At 31.2% G+C, this 19,242-nt stretch overlaps 4 protein-coding genes across 7 annotated transcripts; 2 read left to right on the top strand and 2 right to left on the bottom strand.

Annotated features, from left to right (window-relative positions):
* The first annotated feature begins 1,861 nt into the window (after positions 1-1,861).
* Positions 1,862-5,433, top strand: LOC109597569 (regulation of nuclear pre-mRNA domain-containing protein 1B). 3 transcript variants are annotated; one of them, XM_020013297.2, is made up of 6 exons: positions 1,862-1,952; positions 2,032-2,238; positions 2,298-2,531; positions 2,591-2,887; positions 2,998-3,173; positions 3,235-4,264. In XM_020013297.2, exons 2-6 carry the CDS (start codon positions 2,085-2,087, stop codon positions 3,379-3,381), a joined length of 1,008 nt encoding a protein of 335 aa, XP_019868856.1. In that variant the 5' UTR covers positions 1,862-1,952; positions 2,032-2,084; the 3' UTR covers positions 3,382-4,264. The 3 variants fall into 3 exon arrangements, with proteins under 3 accessions (XP_019868856.1, XP_049819063.1, XP_049819062.1); XM_049963106.1 differs by adding an exon at positions 5,250-5,433 and having other exon boundaries at positions 1,885-2,238; positions 3,235-3,391; XM_049963105.1 differs by having other exon boundaries at positions 1,886-2,238.
* LOC109597564 (intraflagellar transport protein 172 homolog) lies at positions 4,586-10,880 on the bottom strand. Its single transcript, XM_020013289.2, has 18 exons — positions 10,842-10,880; positions 10,522-10,791; positions 9,966-10,418; positions 9,725-9,911; positions 9,419-9,642; positions 9,015-9,364; positions 8,686-8,960; positions 8,253-8,631; positions 7,866-8,191; positions 7,536-7,813; positions 7,212-7,481; positions 6,791-7,159; positions 6,435-6,732; positions 6,060-6,369; positions 5,795-6,009; positions 5,435-5,736; positions 4,934-5,383; positions 4,586-4,880 (listed from the first exon to the last, which is right to left on the bottom strand). Exons 1-18 carry the CDS (start codon positions 10,878-10,880, stop codon positions 4,647-4,649), a joined length of 5,229 nt encoding a protein of 1,742 aa, XP_019868848.2. The 3' UTR covers positions 4,586-4,646.
* A 123-nt stretch (positions 10,881-11,003) lies between these two features.
* Positions 11,004-11,459, bottom strand: LOC109597579 (transmembrane protein 258). Its single transcript, XM_020013313.2, has 2 exons — positions 11,364-11,459; positions 11,004-11,309 (listed from the first exon to the last, which is right to left on the bottom strand). The coding sequence occupies exons 1-2, from the start codon at positions 11,364-11,366 to the stop codon at positions 11,070-11,072; spliced, it is 243 nt and encodes an 80-aa protein (XP_019868872.1). The 5' UTR covers positions 11,367-11,459; the 3' UTR covers positions 11,004-11,069.
* Positions 11,460-11,581: 122 nt separating this feature from the next.
* Positions 11,582-19,116, top strand: LOC109597580 (USP6 N-terminal-like protein). Of its 2 annotated transcripts, none has more exons than XM_049962705.1 (5): positions 11,582-11,739; positions 11,954-12,873; positions 12,933-13,082; positions 13,219-13,531; positions 16,548-19,116. In XM_049962705.1, exons 2-5 carry the CDS (start codon positions 12,049-12,051, stop codon positions 17,051-17,053), a joined length of 1,794 nt encoding a protein of 597 aa, XP_049818662.1. In that variant the 5' UTR covers positions 11,582-11,739; positions 11,954-12,048; the 3' UTR covers positions 17,054-19,116. The 2 variants fall into 2 exon arrangements, with proteins under 2 accessions (XP_049818662.1, XP_049818663.1); XM_049962706.1 differs by lacking the exon at positions 11,582-11,739 and adding an exon at positions 11,760-11,890.
* Positions 19,117-19,242: the final 126 nt, after the last annotated feature.

The raw sequence follows: 19,242 nt of genomic DNA, 5'->3' as shown, positions 1-19,242 counted from the left end.
TGTCAGACATTGTCCAACGTTTTATCTGTAAAATTTGTTTTATATTTTTTTTTATAAATATTTAAATATGTTAGGAATAACAACGCACCATTTTTCTATACTGTTTTCAAAATAGACCTCATTATTGTCTTCTTTATTTACATTAGTACTAGCAAATTTGCCTTTGGCATGTCAATTAACGTTAACTACCTCTATCTAAATGTAGAACAACGCACTTCTCCGTTGCAGCATCACATTTAACAGCCACTTCTACAGTTTATGTACAAAGGACTTTGAATACAATGGCGGAAAGCATCAATCTGAGTTATTAAACTTACGTTTGTGTTCATAAAACTACCACTATAATCAGATATGTAGTCATTAACTAATTAATTAATTAATAATTAAATTCAAAACTATTTTAAATTATATTTCTCAAAATTGAGATGAATATTACAATCAAATGAAGCTTCTAATAAAAAACATTCAAATGATTTATTTTCTGTTAAAAATATAAGTTAATGAGACTTCTTTAAACCTCCTCAAATTCAAGATGCCAGGAAATATCTTCAATGTTGGCTAGTGATATTTAAATAACTCAATTGAAGACTAAGTATTTCTTACAACTTTAAGAACAACTCAAAAAGATATCCTTACTGAAAAAATTCATATTCTAAGGAATTTAATTAGAATGAATTGCGATGTATTTATTCCAATCACGATAATTACATAACTGTTTAGACTAGTCACAACAAAAACAGTTATTTATGCAGTTAATTTATGTTATATTAATCCCGAAGGCCAGCTAATATATATAAAATCTGCATGGGACGGCAAAATTTTGAATATTTAATATCAATACCGTAAATTTTCAGTCGTACACCTGACTGTGTTTAAAAATGTAGGTAATAAAGTTGTAAAGATTTCAATATAAATAAAAATGGAAATTTGAACAAATATTGTTGGTTTCAAATAGTTTAAATCAATAGAACATACGTACTATGCCTCGGGGACGAATAATTACGAAGATATCGAGTCGGAGAAAGTGGAAACAAAGATTTACGTAAGTATAATATTAAAAAAGAAACTGCCAGTTCACAAAAAATCTTTTATAAATACATTTTGACATTACAAATATACATATTTATAATAGATTGTTCTTGGAACAAATCTCTTGGGACGAATTGGTATTGTGGTTGGATCTAGTCAGCTTCCCATCGCCACTGGCTTTGTGGAGTAGTACTGAGACCCAGAACCACGAGAAGGTGGATTCATCCTGAGGATATTTTATATTATACATATACGAAAAACTCATATATGGATGACAAAGGGCGTACATGCAGGGTATGTACGGGTTTGCTGAACCAGAAGACAGAAGGCTGGCAAAAATGCCAGCCCCTTGTTAACTTAGTTCAGAAGAGCAAGATCAATCTTAGGAAGATTCGAGATCTTTCTGAGATTGGACTTGTGGGATTGGATCCGTTAGCTTCCCACCGCCACTGGTTTGTGGAGTGGTACTGAGCCTCAGGATCACGACAAGGTGGATCCATCCTGGGGTGTGATATTGTATAGTACATGTATAACATTTATATTACAAAACATACAGAAAGACAGTAACAACAATCGCTACTAGTTTCAATTATATTTTGAATAACAAAGTTTTTGTCTTATTTTAATTTTGAATAAAATTTAGATTATAAAGATAATATAGGCAACACAGAGTACATATATACTGTTAATGAAAATTGCATTAGTTTTTTGTAAGATAAATGTGTATGGTAAATCAGATAACTTATCAAAGAGAATAAACTATTTATTATTGATTATAGTTTTAATGTTGGTTTAAAAAAATATATTTATGAGTTTGGCCACACTGTCTTTGTTTGAAGAAGGTATCTGCCAACTGTTTTGGTGTTTTTATTATTATTATCGGATAATATTAATAACGTTTTTTACAAATTAGTGATAAAAAGGTATAACATGCATAATTACTAGAATATGATAAAATAAAATTGGACCGATAATTCTAAGTAATTATACATAACATCACAGGAATAACCCAAGAGGTGGAGATTTTGGGGTTATATTTATTTTCGGTATAAACAATGGCTGGTGGATTTACCGAAGCTGCTTTTATAAAAAAGTTATCTGAATTGAACAACTCCTCCCAAAGCATTCAAACTCTGTCTCTATGGTTAATTCATCATCGAAAGCATTTTGCCACAGTTGTGAAGATTTGGTTAAAAGAGCTGCTTAAAGGTATTTATAAATGTATTATACAGTTAAATAGTTAATATACAATTTAAAAATTATTTTAGCTAAAGACAACCGAAAACTTTTATTTATGTACCTTGCCAATGATGTAATACAAAACAGTAGAAAAAAGGGACCAGAATATGGAAAGGAATTTGGACAAAACTTAAAAAGGGCCTTTGAAGAAATGGCAAATTGTGATGAGAGAACAAAAAGTTCTCTCGAGAGGATTTTGACAATTTGGCAAGATCGTGGCATATACGAAGCAGTGCAAATAGCTGAGTTCAAACTGCCAATGGGTAAGTTCACAGTAAGGTTTTATTAAAGTGAATTATGCAATTAAACTTTCCATTTTCAGTAAAACAAAATGACGAACCTCAAACAAAAAAAATGAAACACAATGAAACAATCAAAAAGGTAAAGACATTGACAAAAGAAAGGAAAAAATCAGAGGTTGTTGATGAAAAATCTGACACACAAATAAATATGAGCCCTCAACCTGGTGATTCAAATGACCCCCCAGAATCTGAGGAATTAATAAAGGCTATATTAGATTTAGAAAATAATATTGCATCATCTGATGAAAATGTTAGAGAAAGAATTGCTCAGTTGCCCAGAGAAGTCTCTGAAGTGTCACAAATTTCAAAGCTAGAAGGTAAACTTTAATTTTATATTATTATACACATTTAATTTTGATTATTATTCACATCTGTTTACTAAAAGTAATTTGTATTATTGATACACATTAATATTTTGTATTTTTAGACAAAGAAGCAGCTCAAAAACTGGAAGTTCAGGTTAGAGATGCTGTATTCCTATTAAATGAATATAATGTAAGACTGAAAGAAGAAATGGAACACAGGAAGAAAGTTGCATCCATGATAAGAGAATATTTGCATGCTCAAGAAGAATTATTAACCCAGGCTGAACAGAACTTAGAAGTAAAAAAATCATATATGTTTAATTATTACATAAATTTTACCATTATTATATTTTTTTTAGGAATATCAAGAAAAACTAATGAAAGTGTATAATGTCAGGAGAGAACTACAAAACCACATACAAAATCTACCGGATCTAACGCAGCTACCGAATGTTGTAGATGGACTGGCACCTCTACCATCTGCTGAGAATTTATTTATGCCATAATTATTTAAAGGTATCCTTGTTAGTTTGATCTTTACATATATATTGACTACTTGATTTATTATAAGGGGTTTCTGAGATCTGTGTATTTTTTTAATGTACAATATTAAAATCTGCAGACTCAAAATAAATAAGTATACAAGTTATATACTTTTCTGACAATTTATAAAGTGCAGTATAGATTATTCAGAGCTTTTCTTGTCTGCAGATACATACCACAAATGTTTCATGTCAATAATTATTGTCAAGCATGAACACAGTTAATGTTAGGTTGTTGTATATGATAAAAAATTATATTTGAGACATTTATCATGTGGTGGTTAGTGTTTAAACATATTGGCACAAATATCCCAGCTTATGTTAGTAATTAGTGTTTCTTTAAAAATATAATAGTATTTTGATTTTGAATTCTTCACTTAACAGACTATATCTTCAATTTGACTATTGCCCCCTGAATCAATTTATTTTTTAAAATATAAATAGAATACATCTTTATTATATAATAGCAGCTTAAATATTTTCTGATTGCACTTTATAAACACGTAGTAATGAATACAAAAGTTAAAATGTTTTAGTGGTTAATATATTTCTATTTAAAAATATTGATACAGTTATGAAATAATTGGATATCTCCTAAATAAAAATGAAACGCTTATTCTTGTGATGAAATTACCTTTATTACAAGTGTTTAAATGTCTCTAAAATAATTATAATTATTTTTTTTTTTTTAAATTATGCCTTCACAAATCCCAGTTTCCTCGTTTCAGTTATCTCATGTTCTGTTTTTAATTTTAATGTATGTCTTAAATGGACATTTGGAATTATTATTTAATTTTATTTTAAAAATGATTTTTGTTGTTTATTTAAATAAATTGTTGACTGTCAACCGCATTTTATTTATAGAACCTGTGCAATTGATTAAATTTACATATTTGTAGAGGCCTTATCCCATTTACAATTATAGACAGACACTTTAGATTGGTTACAAATTGAATAAATGGAATAATTTACAATTAATTTGATGTATTAGAGTCTCATAGAAAGTCTGCAATGAATTATCACTGCATATAAAATAGTCCCTCATGTTAATGTATAAATTACATAATTTACACATATCCAAAAGAAAGTTTTCAGACGACAAAAATAAATACAACATCTACCAATTTTTATAAGCTAAAAATTTTAATATTTTTAAAATAAACGCATGTACAGTCAAAAATATTTATTATCAACTAGCAAAGTGATAAAGTAAATTTTCTGATACTCATCTAATTAGGGGAACCACACCATTTCGTCATAAACGATAAAACATTAGACACATTTGATTCTGGTGCCATTTTCGCCCCCATGTTTAATTTAGACCACACGTCTTTGTTTGCCTGTAGATTTGTTTTTGGAAAAATAACTGCCTGTTTCCGCACAGGATACCCTGTAATTAGACATGGGGATTCACCTGGCTGTAACGCACTTTCGTATAAATTACGATCATCAAGGGGTAAAGTCTGTAAAATAAATAATTTAGGCACTTGACGACAATATTTAATGAATTTAATACTTGTTCTACTTTTTGATCCATGCTTATTGCTAATATCCATTCTCTGATGGTGTCATGTTCTTTTACGTCTTCACTCAAATAGAGGTGACTGGGTAGAGGAATATTAGAAGGACAATCTGTTTGGGCCAAATCTGAATGATCCACTAATTGTCCCTCACCTTCTTCTATAGCCTCACATAAATCCAAATAATGATTAAGAAAGACAAACGCCTCAGACAACCTTCCTTCTTCTTTAAGGTCTTTACCAGCTTCATAAAATGCCTTGTCAGCCGGTATCACGTCTGTATATCTCAATAATGCGGTGCTTATTTTGCAGCTAATGGACTTCAGTGAAGACACCTGTCTGCAAGCAGTCCTTAACGCATAATAATGGGCTATTAATAATAAATTTCTAAAGTGATATTTGGTTTCTGAATTAATATTTTGTGTAGATGTGTCGAGACCTTCATTCTAAAAAAATGTGATTAGAAACAAATAATAAAATAAAAATTTTCGTAGTACTATTTCCAACAACATTTGACGTAATTGTTCCCATACAGAGTAACTTTCTAAGTTGTCTAAGCCAGGAGTGGCAAAAATTTCGGTTGCAATGTGATTGTAGATATTAAAGTTTTGAGGAATTGCCGGCGCTCCATGTGTGGAATACAGATTTAAGGCTTCAATGACAAATCCGTCTTTCAATAATTTTGCAGCATAGAGTGCAACGTATTTGTGAAGAATAGGTTTACTTTGAGCTTTCGCTTTTTCAATACACCTGGCCCACTGTCCCTGTTCTACCAACAAATCCAGAGCCCCAATTATGTCTAAAAAAATTACAGTTGAAGCAAATGTTACAATGAAATTTTATAATAAAATCCTCACCGACGTCTGCTAATTGTTCAACGTCGCCTTTCTTTAGTAACCTGTCTTTGTATTTACTTTCAACGTAACTTTCATACGCAGGTTCAAGTTCTTTTGCTACTTTTCTAGCTTTATTCCATTCTTCAGCTATTATGAAAGTATCAATAGCTTCCTTCATCATTTCCATACTAACATACAACTGAGCCGCCACTCCGTGTTCTCCTATTTCTGTTAGCCTAAAATTGTTTTTTAAAATTAAGTAGATAATAATAAACTTCCCCACTACCTTGGAGCAAGTATTTTTATAATTTCCAAAGCTTCCTCCCCATACAAGAACTTATTGACCATGTCGGCGGCTTTCAGGAGAGCCCGTTTTACAATTGAAGGCTCCGTAATATTGACGTTTACTTGCATGAGGCAATCAATGGCTTGTTTGTGTTGACCAGCCAAAGCCCATTCATTGGCTCTTGAGAGCAAAGTTTCAATGTTCACATCTGAAGTCTTGTGGTGATGTGAGTTACTATATTCCGACTGCAAAGACGGATACAAATGAGGTAGGTAATCTTTACAAACCCGAAGTGCATCCACCCACATCTCTGTAAATCAATGCTTCCATTATTAGTACGACTTTGTTTGTTAATTAGGTTTATGTGAAGTTTACCTGAGGCTTTATATTTTTGAACAATTAATTCAGGCATTTGAGCCCTTAGAAGTAATACTTCAAACTCAGAAAATTGTTTGTCTTTAAAACACTGAGCAGCTTGAGCTTGAAGCACTTCTGGTACTGAGGCCGGTTCGTAAGTCTCTGCGATCCTTAAAGCATGTATCCAATTCTGGGCATGCACGTACATTAATATTGCTTCTTTCGGTTTTTCCGCTAATATAAATTCAGCCTCTGCTTCCAAAAATTTGCCATCGTCTTCTAGTGCCATGGCGTATTTATAGTGTACTTCATTGACCTAAAATATTCATGTTAAAGTAATGGTAATATGTGATAACAATTAATTATCAACTTGCCTTGTTGGGTAGATTTTTGCATAATTGAAAGGCAAAAGTGAATTGGTAGGTCTCACAACAATAATTAATGCATTGGTCCAAAATACCATACTTATTTAACAATTTTATAGCCGAGTCTATTGGTAGAGTTTTAGCCCATAGAAATGCAACTTGATTGGCAGCAGTTTGACCGCCGTTTTGTTTGGCCACCCTATATGCTTCTTCCCACATACTCAGGTTTCTGTACATATTCATAGCTGCCTTCCAATCACCAATAGCTAAGTAATGTATTTCGGCTGCTCTGTACTTTCCTTGTCCCTCTAGTTGTTGCCCCAGATGCAGGTGAGTGGTTTGAAGTAAACTAGGATGATATTTTTCAACCAACCGAACCTTAAATAAGTCATTATCATCAATTTAATATAATAATATAGAATTATTATACCATATGATCATATTGCTCGGCACGTTTGTACATGGCAATTGCTAAATCAGGCGAATTTATAGAGAGATATAGTCGCTCAGCATCCCGATATTTGCCTGCCTCCTCCAGTTGCTCAGCATGCTTTATGTACATATCAGCAACTTCATCCTGATCTAAATAATTAGATGCGATAGAATGAGCCTTCTCCCACTGACCTGCTTCGTTATACATGTCTACTGCTGTTTTATACATCCCACATTTAATATACAATTTCTCTGCCGTTGAATAATCCTAAAATACGTCAACCAGTTAAAATAAAACTTCCATGGAAACAATAATGGTTACCTTAACACTAGCAAAGTAATTTCCAATTAGTTCATAATATTTTTTAACGCTCTCTGGCTCGTCAATCACTTTGATTATATGGACCGCCTTCTTCCATTGTCTTGCGTTTACTGCAGCATCCAATGCTTTTAACGTGCAACCCGCTTCAATGTAGTGGCTTATGGCAGCGTCCATTTGCTTATTTTCCACCAAGCTGTCTCCCCATTCTTCTTCGAGTTGCACCACTTGATTTGGACTGACGTTTCTTGCCAAGTCAACTGCTTTATTCCATACTTTGCCTACGAAACAACGAGTTATAACATGTTAATTTAGTTCTATGTCAAATGACACCTTTTCTGTAACATTCCATGGCTAAGTCCGGCTTGTCGAGTTTTTCGTAAATCTCAGCTGCGGCTTCGAAATGGTCACTTCTCAGTAAACTCTTCAACACGTTGGCCACGGAGGAATGGTCCTCCATTAATTCCGAATGGCGAATCATCAAGTTGGGGATTCTGAGCAACTTATTTGATTTTAGGTACATGTTCAGAGCTTCTTCGTATTTTCCCTCATTTTCTAGTACTTGGCCAATTTTTTCGAACTGGCCGGATTGCATTAACGAATTCATGTGTTCTTCTTTCAGTTCCTTTATATGTTCGTATCCTCTTTGATCTGCCAATCTGGAATTTAATTAAACTTGTTATTATTTAATTTATGCTCCGGCTGAAGATATTTGAGTACCTTAGAGCTTCGTCCCATTTATGAAGGTTCTTATACATTTTCAGGGCACTTTCTATGTCACCTTGTTCTAAGTATATATTTTCTGCGGTGCTTAAATCGTTATTCAATATTGACAGTCTGGCCCACACTTCGGGACAATTATTGGGACTGTCGTTAAATTTCTCGGAGTAATTTTGACCAATTAACAAAGTTTCATGAAGGTAATATGCTACTGACACATTTCCTAAGGCTGCAAAGCATCTTTCAGCTAGTAGTAAGTTTTGTTGCTTTATTGCAATAACTGACAGAGAGTGCCACATAGCCTCAGCTTCGGATGAGTTCCCCATAGTCTCTAAGAAAAGTACTGCTCTACTATAATCGTTGTCATTTATAGCAGTACCTAAAACATAAAAATAAAGAACACATGTGTCTAATGTGAAATTATTTTACTGACCAAATTCCACCAGACCTTCATCAAGTTCTATATTAATCGTGTTATTTCCGTCCACACAAACAGCTTCAGTTTTACCATTATTTCTGATAATATCTGTAACATCTCCTTTTACCGTCATTATTGTGGGGTTCTCAGGTAACTCAATATTGTACCAAATGGCTAAATTATTTCCCGATTGGGCTACCGCCACATCGCTGCTTTCTACCCATTGGGCAAAGCCAACTTCAGTAAAAATGGTTTGTTTAGCGTGGGTGTACGTGTCGATCAGTACCAATCTGAAATGATAATAGTACTATTACTGTTGGACCCAAATAAGACTTCATTTTTACCTTTGTTTTTTGTCTCTGAATAGAAGTTTATGACCAGTTTCGCTCAGTTCCAGCCAATCAATTTTTGAATCGTGATTAATTTGCCCAATTGTGACGCCACTTACAAGGTCCACAATACATATAGTTTTTAAATCCAATAAATAGGCCAACTTTTTGTTGTTGTTAGTTTGATTTCTTTCGTTCAAACGTACACTTATCAAATGTGGATTGGCAAATTCAGTTCTAACCGAACATAGCACGTCGTTATCTCCATATTCTATCAGAGTAAGCTCTCCGGCATTAAATACCAAACATACGGATGGATTTTCGAAATAAAACTTCTCATATCGGCCAGAATTATTCCAAGGCACCTAAAATATTTTTAAATGAGTTTTTGATAAGTGTTTCTTTGTTAGTCATGGTACTTCGCTTAATAAGTTTTTAGACAAGTCAGCCACCAATAAAGTGTCGTCGGTTCTGGCAACTAAGTAACAGTCTTTCCCCATGATTTTGACGTCTTCAATTTCCCCACCATGCTGTGATCTTAGTATGACACCCCTTTCTTTGGAATTTAATGGTTGGACTAGAACTTGACTGGGACCAACGTACGTTATTTCAAATTTATCTTTCCAGATTGTTCTTTTCAAGACTAAAATTGAATGATTTTGATATTTTTAAATGGTGAAGTAATATTAAAACTTAAACATTACACAATTTTGAATTTATAGTACCTGATTCAAACATTAAAACTGCTCCACACAATCCCCCACAAGTTAACTTAGAACCATCCCTCTTCCAGGAAAGGGCAGTTATAGTATAAAGATTTTTAATTTCTTTTGGAGGCGTTTCCTCCCATATGGACTTCCTCGTATTCCATATATAGATTCTTAAACGATCAAAGCTTCCAATTGCCACTGCCTGTAATTTTATGTCTTAGAAGAAACATTTATTGAAACTAGTAATATCTGTTACCTGTCCACTTGGACTTGATGTTGCTATATTTAAATCATATTCAGTAAAATCTTTGCTATAATCAAAATTTTTTATTAATTTCCCATTGTTATTATAAACGGACACTCTTTTGTCACAACCCCCTACAAAAATATATCCATGGGGCCACGTAAGTGCATAAGGAGGCACAGAATGTAAGATAATTCTGCCTTGAGCTTCGTCTTCGTGATTATCGTGAGTAATAAAGAAACGAATTATGTTTCCATCGATATGCCCGGATAAAAATCCGGTACCCTTTGAATTTGAAGCCAAAGATACCACCAGACTGTCAGAGGCAAATAAGCTTTGAGATTTATTTGACTTTATTTGTAGTGCTCTGACTTTTCCATCAACTAGACCGACTATAATAGGGCCTGTTAGTAACCATAGCATACATGTTACTGGGGACGGTTGAGGGAATTTATTACAAATGGCCTAAAGTGATAAAAAATAGTGAATTAATTCTAAGGAACGTGGATGAATATTAAATTAAAAAAAATAAAATGGAGGTATTAGCTCGGACTTGATGTATTATTACCTTTTTCTCACCCCATTTCTCCCCTATTTTATAAACATAGACAATACAATCGCTTTGGGCAACAGCTAGTTTAGTTGAGTCGGGACTGAAGGCGACGCCCTGTATCACGTAGGACTTCTTTCCTGCTTCCGGGTCGTATGGTTTCGTTGAAAATCTATCTTTACGTTCGCCTTTTTCGTCAAACAAAAGTATTTGTCTGTCACAAGTAGCCACAGCCAATTTCTGATTATTTGGAGACCAACATAGCCCACAGACTTTGTTGTCGGTATCCTGTAAAATTATTCTTATTTGACTAGTCAAAAAAGTAATTGATTGATCACCTGAGCTTCTATAACTGTTTGGAGGAACTTAAGCTGCATTTTTACATACACTGACGTTTTGTAGACAGTCACAGCAAATAATGACTATGTTTTTGTTGTTGCTAAGGTATTCAATACAAACAAATTAATTATCAATAAATAAGTGGGTAAAATAAAACACGCTTATAATTCATATAATTAAAAATATATTCTTAACATTAAATCAGTACAAAAATATACAAACTAAATCTACACATATATCCCCACGGATAACAATAGAAATAGTATGCCAAATCCTGAGAAAAGTGAAGCAACAAACGATACCAGAATTTCTTTCCTCAAACTTCTTGTTTTCTTCGTGCTTGTAACTTCATAAACGAAAAACCAGGCAGTGAAAAATATGCCTATTCCCAATAAAACGATTGTGAGATGGGGAAACACTGCTGGGTTGATTGGCGATACATATCGAGTTAACTTTTCAACTTCGGCCTAAAATGGGTCATAATTTATATAATTATTTCGAAGGATATAAATTCAATTTACCATTTTTAATAAGGTGAGTTTTACGTGGCCAAACTAACCGGCTGAATGTCAACACGAATTGTCAATGTGGACAACGTCAATAATACAGTGTCCTGCAAAATAATTCGATTTACACTCAATAGATGACCTCCTCCGATTTATATATTTTTTAGTAATAATAAAAACTATATTTCTTTTTACTATAATTGGACAATTGTTTAAAATATGTGTGGAATGAATTTATTGTTGTGTGCTGGAATTTTTCAATATTCTTGTAAACTATCGGTATTTTAGGGAGTGTTTTTGACATTTCAGCAGACTAGCGGGTTTTGTGGTTTTCGTGGTATTTGTGATGGTTTTGTGCGGATGATTATTGCTTCTGAGTGATTAATATAAGGTATATACATATTTTCAGATTTCCTTCAATTTTTTACCCGACATTTCTGTACATTAAGTGGAAAATTCATGGTGTAAACTTGGTCAAATGTAGCAGAGCTATTAAAAATTAGGTGACGTTTGACAGATGTCAATAATTAGTGTTTTTAAATGTATAAAACAAGTTGTAGTTAACATGTGTTTTGAAAATTTTTAATTAATTATTACGCTTCTAGATGTCCAACTAACAGAGTAAATGTGTTATACTGTTAGTAAACAGCGGAATGCTGGGGAATAGTGTATATAAATTGTCAAAAATATTGTACATGGGATGAATGAAGAGGATCTTCTCAAGAGATCTGCCGAAGAGCGAGAGAAAATATTTAGGCGATATGAACAAGGACGAGAAGGCACAGAAATTGATCCTTGGGAAGACCCGGGCTTTGAAGTGTACCACACCACAGACCGATATGGTTTCATACATGACAAAAGGTTACCATCTAAAGTGGACCCACAGGAAGCAAAAAAATTGCAAATTGAGGTCGAGCGCCAAAAGAAATGGCTCAAAATGTTAAAAAATTGGGAGAGCCCTTCTGTAAAAGAAAAACTGCATTCTAGAGTGTATAAAGGCATTCCAAATTCACTGAGGAGCGACGCTTGGATCAAATTGCTTCATGTGGAACAAGTTAAAAAGAGCAATGTGAATAAATATAAGGAAATGATGGATTCGGCCAGGTTATATTCTACTGACGCCAGACAAATCGATTCAGATGTAAATAGACAATTCAGGGAACATTTGCATTATAGAGAGAGATACAGTATCAAACAACAGTCTCTATTTAATGTACTAACTGCTTATGCTATGTATAATTCTGAAGTGGGCTATTGTCAAGGCATGTCTGGTTTGGCTGGTGTGTTGCTGATGTATATGGATGAGGAAGATGCCTTTTGGGCAATGCACATTTTGCTTACTGATCCTAAATATGCAATGCATGGATTATACAAGGAAGGTTTTCCAAAATTAACCAGATTTTTGGCTCATCATGATAAGATATTAACAAAATTACTTCCAAAAGTAAAAAAACATTTTGACAAACATGGTTTGGATGCCATATTATATTCACTAAAGTGGTTTTTTGTTTGCTTCATTGAAAGGGTAAGTAAACATTAATTGATGTGTTTTTTTAATATTATTATTATTTTTGTTTTATATAGGTGCCTTTTAATTTATGTTTGAGAATTTGGGATATTTATTTACTTGATGGGGAAGAAGTTATATCAGCAATGGCCTATACAATACTCAAATTGCACAAACGAAATTTATTACGATTGAATGATATGGACTCAATTGTAAATTACATTCAGGTTTGATAATTGTTTATGTTATGTGAACAGTCCTACAAAGATAATATTTAAGTTATTTGCTTTATACATATTTACTGCTTACTGACTTTAAACTAACACTTACTGTTATTTGAAGTAACTCATTACCCTTTCACAGGTTCAACTATACAAAGATTTCCACTACGACGAAGATACTGTAATTAGGCACCTGGAACACTCAATGGAAGAACTAAAAAAGCACAAGTTGAATAAAGCTGGTGAACCTGGAAAAGATGAACTGCCATCAAGGCCCTTTGGTATATTGAAAGAGCCCACATTTGAACAAATTGTGGGGTTCAGGGCGGAGAAATTCTCCGATAAAGAAAAGGAAACTAATCAGATAATAGCACTCACCAGCGAGGCGGCCAGAGAATCGGCGGAAAAAGATAAAGAGTGTCAATTGTCAGTGGCCGATTCCGTTGGATTTACAGGTACTGATACAGACAATAATTCTATATTAGATAACACCTCCACAATAGACAGTCATGCTAGTGAAAGCAGTGTATGTAGCCAAGATGGTAGTGTTGATGAATGCACAAGGCTTTAAAATATTTTGTATTTTATGAATCTCATTTTCCTGGCATTTGCTCAAATTTTTTTAGATTTAGTTTTATAGATTAAAGGTAATCTAAATTATTGAGTTGATCTGTTGATGGTATTTGAATGAAAGGTGTCATTCAGAATATTTGTTTATTAGTTTTTAATTCACATTCACTAATATTCGAAAACGTTCACTTTATTTACACCTATTCATTGATAAGTTACGAACAAACGTCCTTTTTATTAAGTGGAATATTTATACTAGGAGTGTTATTTCCTTTGGTATGCATTTCTAATTCTTATTTGATTTAATATAATTTAATTTATTTGAATAAAATTGTTAATTTCACCATCTACATATTTCAATATTCCATAAAATACAAAATATTTTGTTTTTGTTTAAGATACCATTACTCATTACTGTATTTTTATATGTTTGTCCTTATAAAAGTTTTGTACTTATTGTCATTCATTTGTTCATTTGTTCTTGCTAAAAAGAAAATATGTATAATATATAAGCCATATATTTTATTTCAGTATGTATATTGTTCTAATATATTTGTAAAAAACTTCTTTTGGTTTTGGTTTTCTAACATGTCCATATACAAATTAACAATTGAAGATTACTTCAAATGGTGTGATTTGCATGTTCCATTAAGTTGCATGATTTTGCATGGGTTTAATTTTATTTTAATAAAATAATATTCGACTACATTTGAAAAAGATATGAAAAGTAAATTAAAGTGCCGATTCAAACGGAGTAAACGCTTTTCTATCGGCATATTAAAATTATATTAACAACATATACAGGAAAAATGACAAATTACAAGCTGAATAAAATTTTTTCGTCACTATTCAGAAAAATTAAAAAAGTGATTAACATATCTTTCTCATTTGTACAGCACTTCTGTTAAAGGTGTTTTGGAAATTGGAATTTACTAATTTTTATATACTAAAAATAGTTTTTTTCTTATTTAGTTGGTTTACTAAATAATATTTACAAATCAAATATTATTTATAATTCAATATAAAATACAAATTTTTTGGAAAACAAGTTACAAGAATCATTTTTATATTCATGAAATTATTTGGACTGAGCATTTTTAATTATTTCTAATACATTAAATAAGTATACATGATCACTACACTTGAAACAAGACACTAAATACAAACAAACAGGTTAATTTTATTAAATTTAGGATAAATTATTATATAAAATCAATTTTTCAGTTAAAGGAGATTGTTTAAAGAGTACTGCACAACCACGGAGGATGGTTAATAAATATTTACACAGAAGAAGTGATATTAAGCCAGTAGTAATTAAAAGAAAATTTATTTAAGAGGAAAATATTTGTTTTTATCTAGAATTTTAAATTTTATTAAAACATTGAAAATATAAATATTTTGAATTTTAAATTTTCTATTTAGAATTCAATATTTTAAAAGATGGTATTCTAGTTTTTTTTTTAATAAAAATGACAATTCGTCTTCTGACAAATAGAGACAGTAAAAATCCCCCAACACGGAGCAAAGTGGGGACTTTTACAGCCTCTGTCGTGCATAATGTCTCTCTCAAGATTTAGATGGAGTAAACGCCTTTCAATCGCTATATTAAAATTATATTACCAACATATACAGGAAAAATGACAAATTACAGGCTGAATAAAATTTTGTCGTCACTATTCAGAAAAGTTTTAAAAAAGTGATAAGTAACATATCTTTCTCATTTGTACAGCACTTTTGTAAAAGGAGTTTTGGAAATTGAAATGTACTAATTTATATATAATAAAAATAGTTTTTTTATTTATTTAATAAATATTTTCTATTTTGAATTCTATATTTTAAAAGATGGTCTTTTAGTTTTTTAATAGAAAAATAACAAATATATTTTTTAAATTACATAAATTTAAAAAATACATATGAACAATTTATTAATAGTAACAATAGCCCATTATTAAATTAGACATACTAATAATAAAATTAACAACAACCTTTAAATATAAATGCTTACTTTTTTATTGAGAATTATTTTTATACTTTTATTTGTTGATTGTGCTATAGTTCTATGTTGTTTTGGACTTTAATTCAACGCTATTAACTACTAATATGTTTGTAAAATAGATGTATTATTCTAGTATTGCCTGCCATCAGCATATGAATGATGAATGTACAAGAGTATGGAAACATATTTTGTGGTAGGTTGCTTGAATGCTATTGAGACACCTTATTTAGTATTTATTATTAATAATCCCATCTTATCCCAAGAAAGTATACCATTATTAATAAATTAAATCATTGAGATCATTATTAAAGGTAAGTACATTTAATGAAAAAATACATATCTATTCAATGATCATTTAATAATACTTTTGTGTTAGATCCTTCATATTTGGTTATTGAATTAATTAAAGTATTTATAATCATTTATTTTGGCGTACTAAATGTGTTTTTATAGTAATTGTGTGGTACCTTTTAATAGATAATAGAAAAGAGATTTTATTTAAATGATCTTAATAGGAATATGATTCGTTAAATATTAATAGTTATTATTTCTTTTTGGTGGATGTCAGAAAAATATAATGGACACAAAATCTTTACTGTGATTTAATAAATATTCGTCTTGAAGTCAGTTTAATTGGGAAAGAGAAATTGGTAAATACTAATTTTAATTAATTTAGTTAACTAACTCAAATAAAAATTGGATATATATGTTTAATATATAACATCACACAATTTTCCCTTAAATATGCACCTCCTTATACAGAGTAATATTTAAAATTGAAACACAAACATTCCTTTGTATATTATTTATTGTCCAGTGTCGGTCTAACCATTAAAGGTAAATAATAAATTCTAATCAACTTAAATAAAAACTAAAACCGTGAAAATATACTGTATTCTTTCCAGGATCCAAATTTTCTTTCGACCCGAGCTTGGACGACGCAAGTTCCTTGTTGGATTGCGAACACACTGGATCACGCCGTTCGTTGGCCGACACCAGTGTAACGTCTACGGCCGATCTTTCGGTATTTTCAACAATAACCAGATCGCAAGCCCACGAAAACAGTCTAGATACTCACAGTAACATGTCGGACAATTCGGTCGGCGGTGCTAGTTCGGTAGGATCCGGCATCGGTGCTTCTAGTGTGCACCGTGCCCTCAGTACTCATTCCACTCCGAGGGCCACCCCTCACAATGTCAGCCCCGACGTTTTGCGAATCTACGTTCCCTATACTCCTTTGGATACACCAATAGCTAGTCCTCATAATGGTGATGTACAGAAGTCTATTCCTTGCTCATTTCCTGATTCGAATAAAATTCGTATCAAGATAGACAATGACGAATTGCCCACGCCACTCGTAGAACACGGTCAAATAAAAACTTTTAGAATTGATGAATTTGATTTGAAGTAATTAATTATATTAGATGTTTGTTTTACTCCCTATTTCTATGAACAAGAATTCTCGTTAATTACGAATAATGGGCTAGGTGATCAAAAGCCCTTCTTGTACACAAGAAGGGGCCAAGTTTTGCTGGAATGGAATTGTATTTACTATATACTAATTAAGACGGAGGTAAATAAGTATTTTATTTGAAATAACAGGTATTAAAATATTATTTTCCAAACAGCATTAGTATTATTATTATTAGTCAGAGATGCTGTATGTAGCTCATTTTTAAATTCTTGTTAGAAACAAAAAGTACAAATTTTGAACAATCGTCATTAGTTGTAATGTTAACGTGTCGTAGACATTCTTGTTCTTAGAAATTAATGTTAGCAATAAGATACATACCAATCGAAAACCATTTTGATCCGACTTAATTTTGAGAGAGACATCTTACACGACAGAGACAGTAAAAGTCCCCACTTTGCTCCGTGGTGGAGGACTTTTACTATCTCTGTTACATAAGAAGTCTCTCTCAAAATTAAGCAGGATTAAAGACTTTCCAATCGGTATATCTATCAATTTTTATTATAGAGTATCACTGTGATTTTCCACATTTATATTTATTTTTGTATAAAGGATGTTTTCATCTAAAACATATTTTTTAAAGTCCATACTGGAACTGTACATATACTTTTGTTGCTTACATTCTTACATTTTTTATAATTTAAAGTAGAATTCAAATTACTGGCTTAAATTAAGTATTATGACGTAGAAGTATAAATTACTCTGATGCTTGAAATCTACAAAGATTGAAAATTTGTGCATATACAGGGTGTTATAATTTCTTGAAGTTGTAAATAATATAGTATAATAATTATAATTACAGATTTATTAACAATTATCAAATTTATGGACTCAGTTAATTAAATATTTATTTTTAAGTCACTAACTTACTCAATAATATTGATATGATGATTTTATATCTGTGGTTAAGAAATGAACCATTAATACAAATTATAATAAAAAATTAAGTCCTTTAAAGTATTTTAGTGGTGTTTGAAAGTAATAAAATCTATAGCAATTTGTACTGTTCCAAATATTTTTTATCTTTGAAGAAATTCGATAATATAAAGTCTAAGCGTTATAGAATCTCTGTATGTTGCCTAAGAAGTATTGAGCATTCTTTAAGCCTTAATACTATTGATATACATTTTTTTCGTGCTTGACGAATTAATATTATTTTATTTATAGGTGTATATTTATTATTGATATGTTTATAAAAAATTTACAATAAGAAATTCCATCCTAGAAATTTATCTTGCCGGTATTCTAATAAAATGTATTCCTTATCTGCATTTATAAATGTACTATTAGGGATTTATTATTATATACGTTATTTTGTTCATTGACTTGTTAAAATCTATATTTTTGGGAAATTGTATTGACTAAGCAAATGTAGGAAAACTGTGTCATCTTCATAAGGGTGGCAGTTTTTCTTTATAGCTTTTTGGGAAAAGTAAATTATTCTTCAAATAATTAGTGCCATAAATCAAACATGTATTTCTATAAATCTGTGTCTTTTTATTTTTTTACTGAAAATTGTAATGTTTCTTATCAGTTACCAGGGACGAATTAATACTAAAATAGATTGACACAAGAATTATTTAAATTACTGGATTCTAGAACTAAATTAAACATTTAGAGACATTAATAATTAATGTCGCAAACGTCTAGGAACCAATTGTATTTATAATAAATCGAAAACATTCACTAGTTTTAGTTTAAATAATCAATCTGCGATTCTGGCATTTTCATTAAGTACATTTCAGTTAACCTGTCTGAAAAATAGGTCAATAATAGATTGAGACTGTAATTAAAGTTAACAGTGAGTATTTATTTAGTGTTTTTACATATACTTTTTATATATATCTTTGGTCGTTTAAAAAGCACAGGTTTCGTGGATGGCGTCAGCTTGAAAGCAGTTTAGAAGTGATACATGCAATAAAATGTATTCTACACTCTAATTGTATATTGTTAACCAGTCATAGAATGACGTCTAAATTTCTTAATAAAATTATTACAAAATTGAGCTTTTTATATATTTTCAAACCTTTATTATTATAATAGAAGTATTTTACAGGTAAGTATTAAATTCATTAATTTTAATAATTAATTATATATATATAGATGACAAGATAATAGTTATACATTTA

This window comes from Aethina tumida, chromosome 2, assembly GCF_024364675.1.
Source record: "Aethina tumida isolate Nest 87 chromosome 2, icAetTumi1.1, whole genome shotgun sequence".
In the NCBI taxonomy this organism is placed as follows: Eukaryota; Metazoa; Arthropoda; class Insecta; order Coleoptera; family Nitidulidae; genus Aethina; species Aethina tumida.
Note: the sequence above shows the minus strand (reverse complement) of the source record. Positions and strands in the feature narration are given on the sequence as shown.

Bases quoted from the DNA above. Each gene is read 5' to 3' on its own strand.
- LOC109597580 (XM_049962705.1), top strand. From the start codon at position 12,049: ATGAATGAAGAGGATCTTCTCAAGAGATCTGCCGAAGAGCGAGAGAAA. The intron at 12,874-12,932 runs GTAAGTAAACAT...TGTTTTATATAG, and splicing joins TTGTTTGCTTCATTGAAAGG to GTGCCTTTTAATTTATGTTT. The intron at 13,083-13,218 runs GTTTGATAATTG...ACCCTTTCACAG, and splicing joins CAATTGTAAATTACATTCAG to GTTCAACTATACAAAGATTT.
- LOC109597569 (XM_049963106.1), top strand. From the start codon at position 2,085: ATGGCTGGTGGATTTACCGAAGCTGCTTTTATAAAAAAGTTATCTGAA. The intron at 2,532-2,590 runs GTAAGTTCACAG...TTCCATTTTCAG, and splicing joins TGAGTTCAAACTGCCAATGG to TAAAACAAAATGACGAACCT. The intron at 2,888-2,997 runs GTAAACTTTAAT...TTGTATTTTTAG, and splicing joins ACAAATTTCAAAGCTAGAAG to ACAAAGAAGCAGCTCAAAAA.
- LOC109597564 (XM_020013289.2), bottom strand. From the start codon at position 10,880: ATGCAGCTTAAGTTCCTCCAAACAGTTATAGAAGCTCAG. The intron at 10,419-10,521 runs GTAATAATACAT...TTATCACTTTAG, and splicing joins AGAAATGGGGTGAGAAAAAG to GCCATTTGTAATAAATTCCC. The intron at 6,370-6,434 runs GTAAACTTCACA...ATTGATTTACAG, and splicing joins TCAAAAATATAAAGCCTCAG to AGATGTGGGTGGATGCACTT.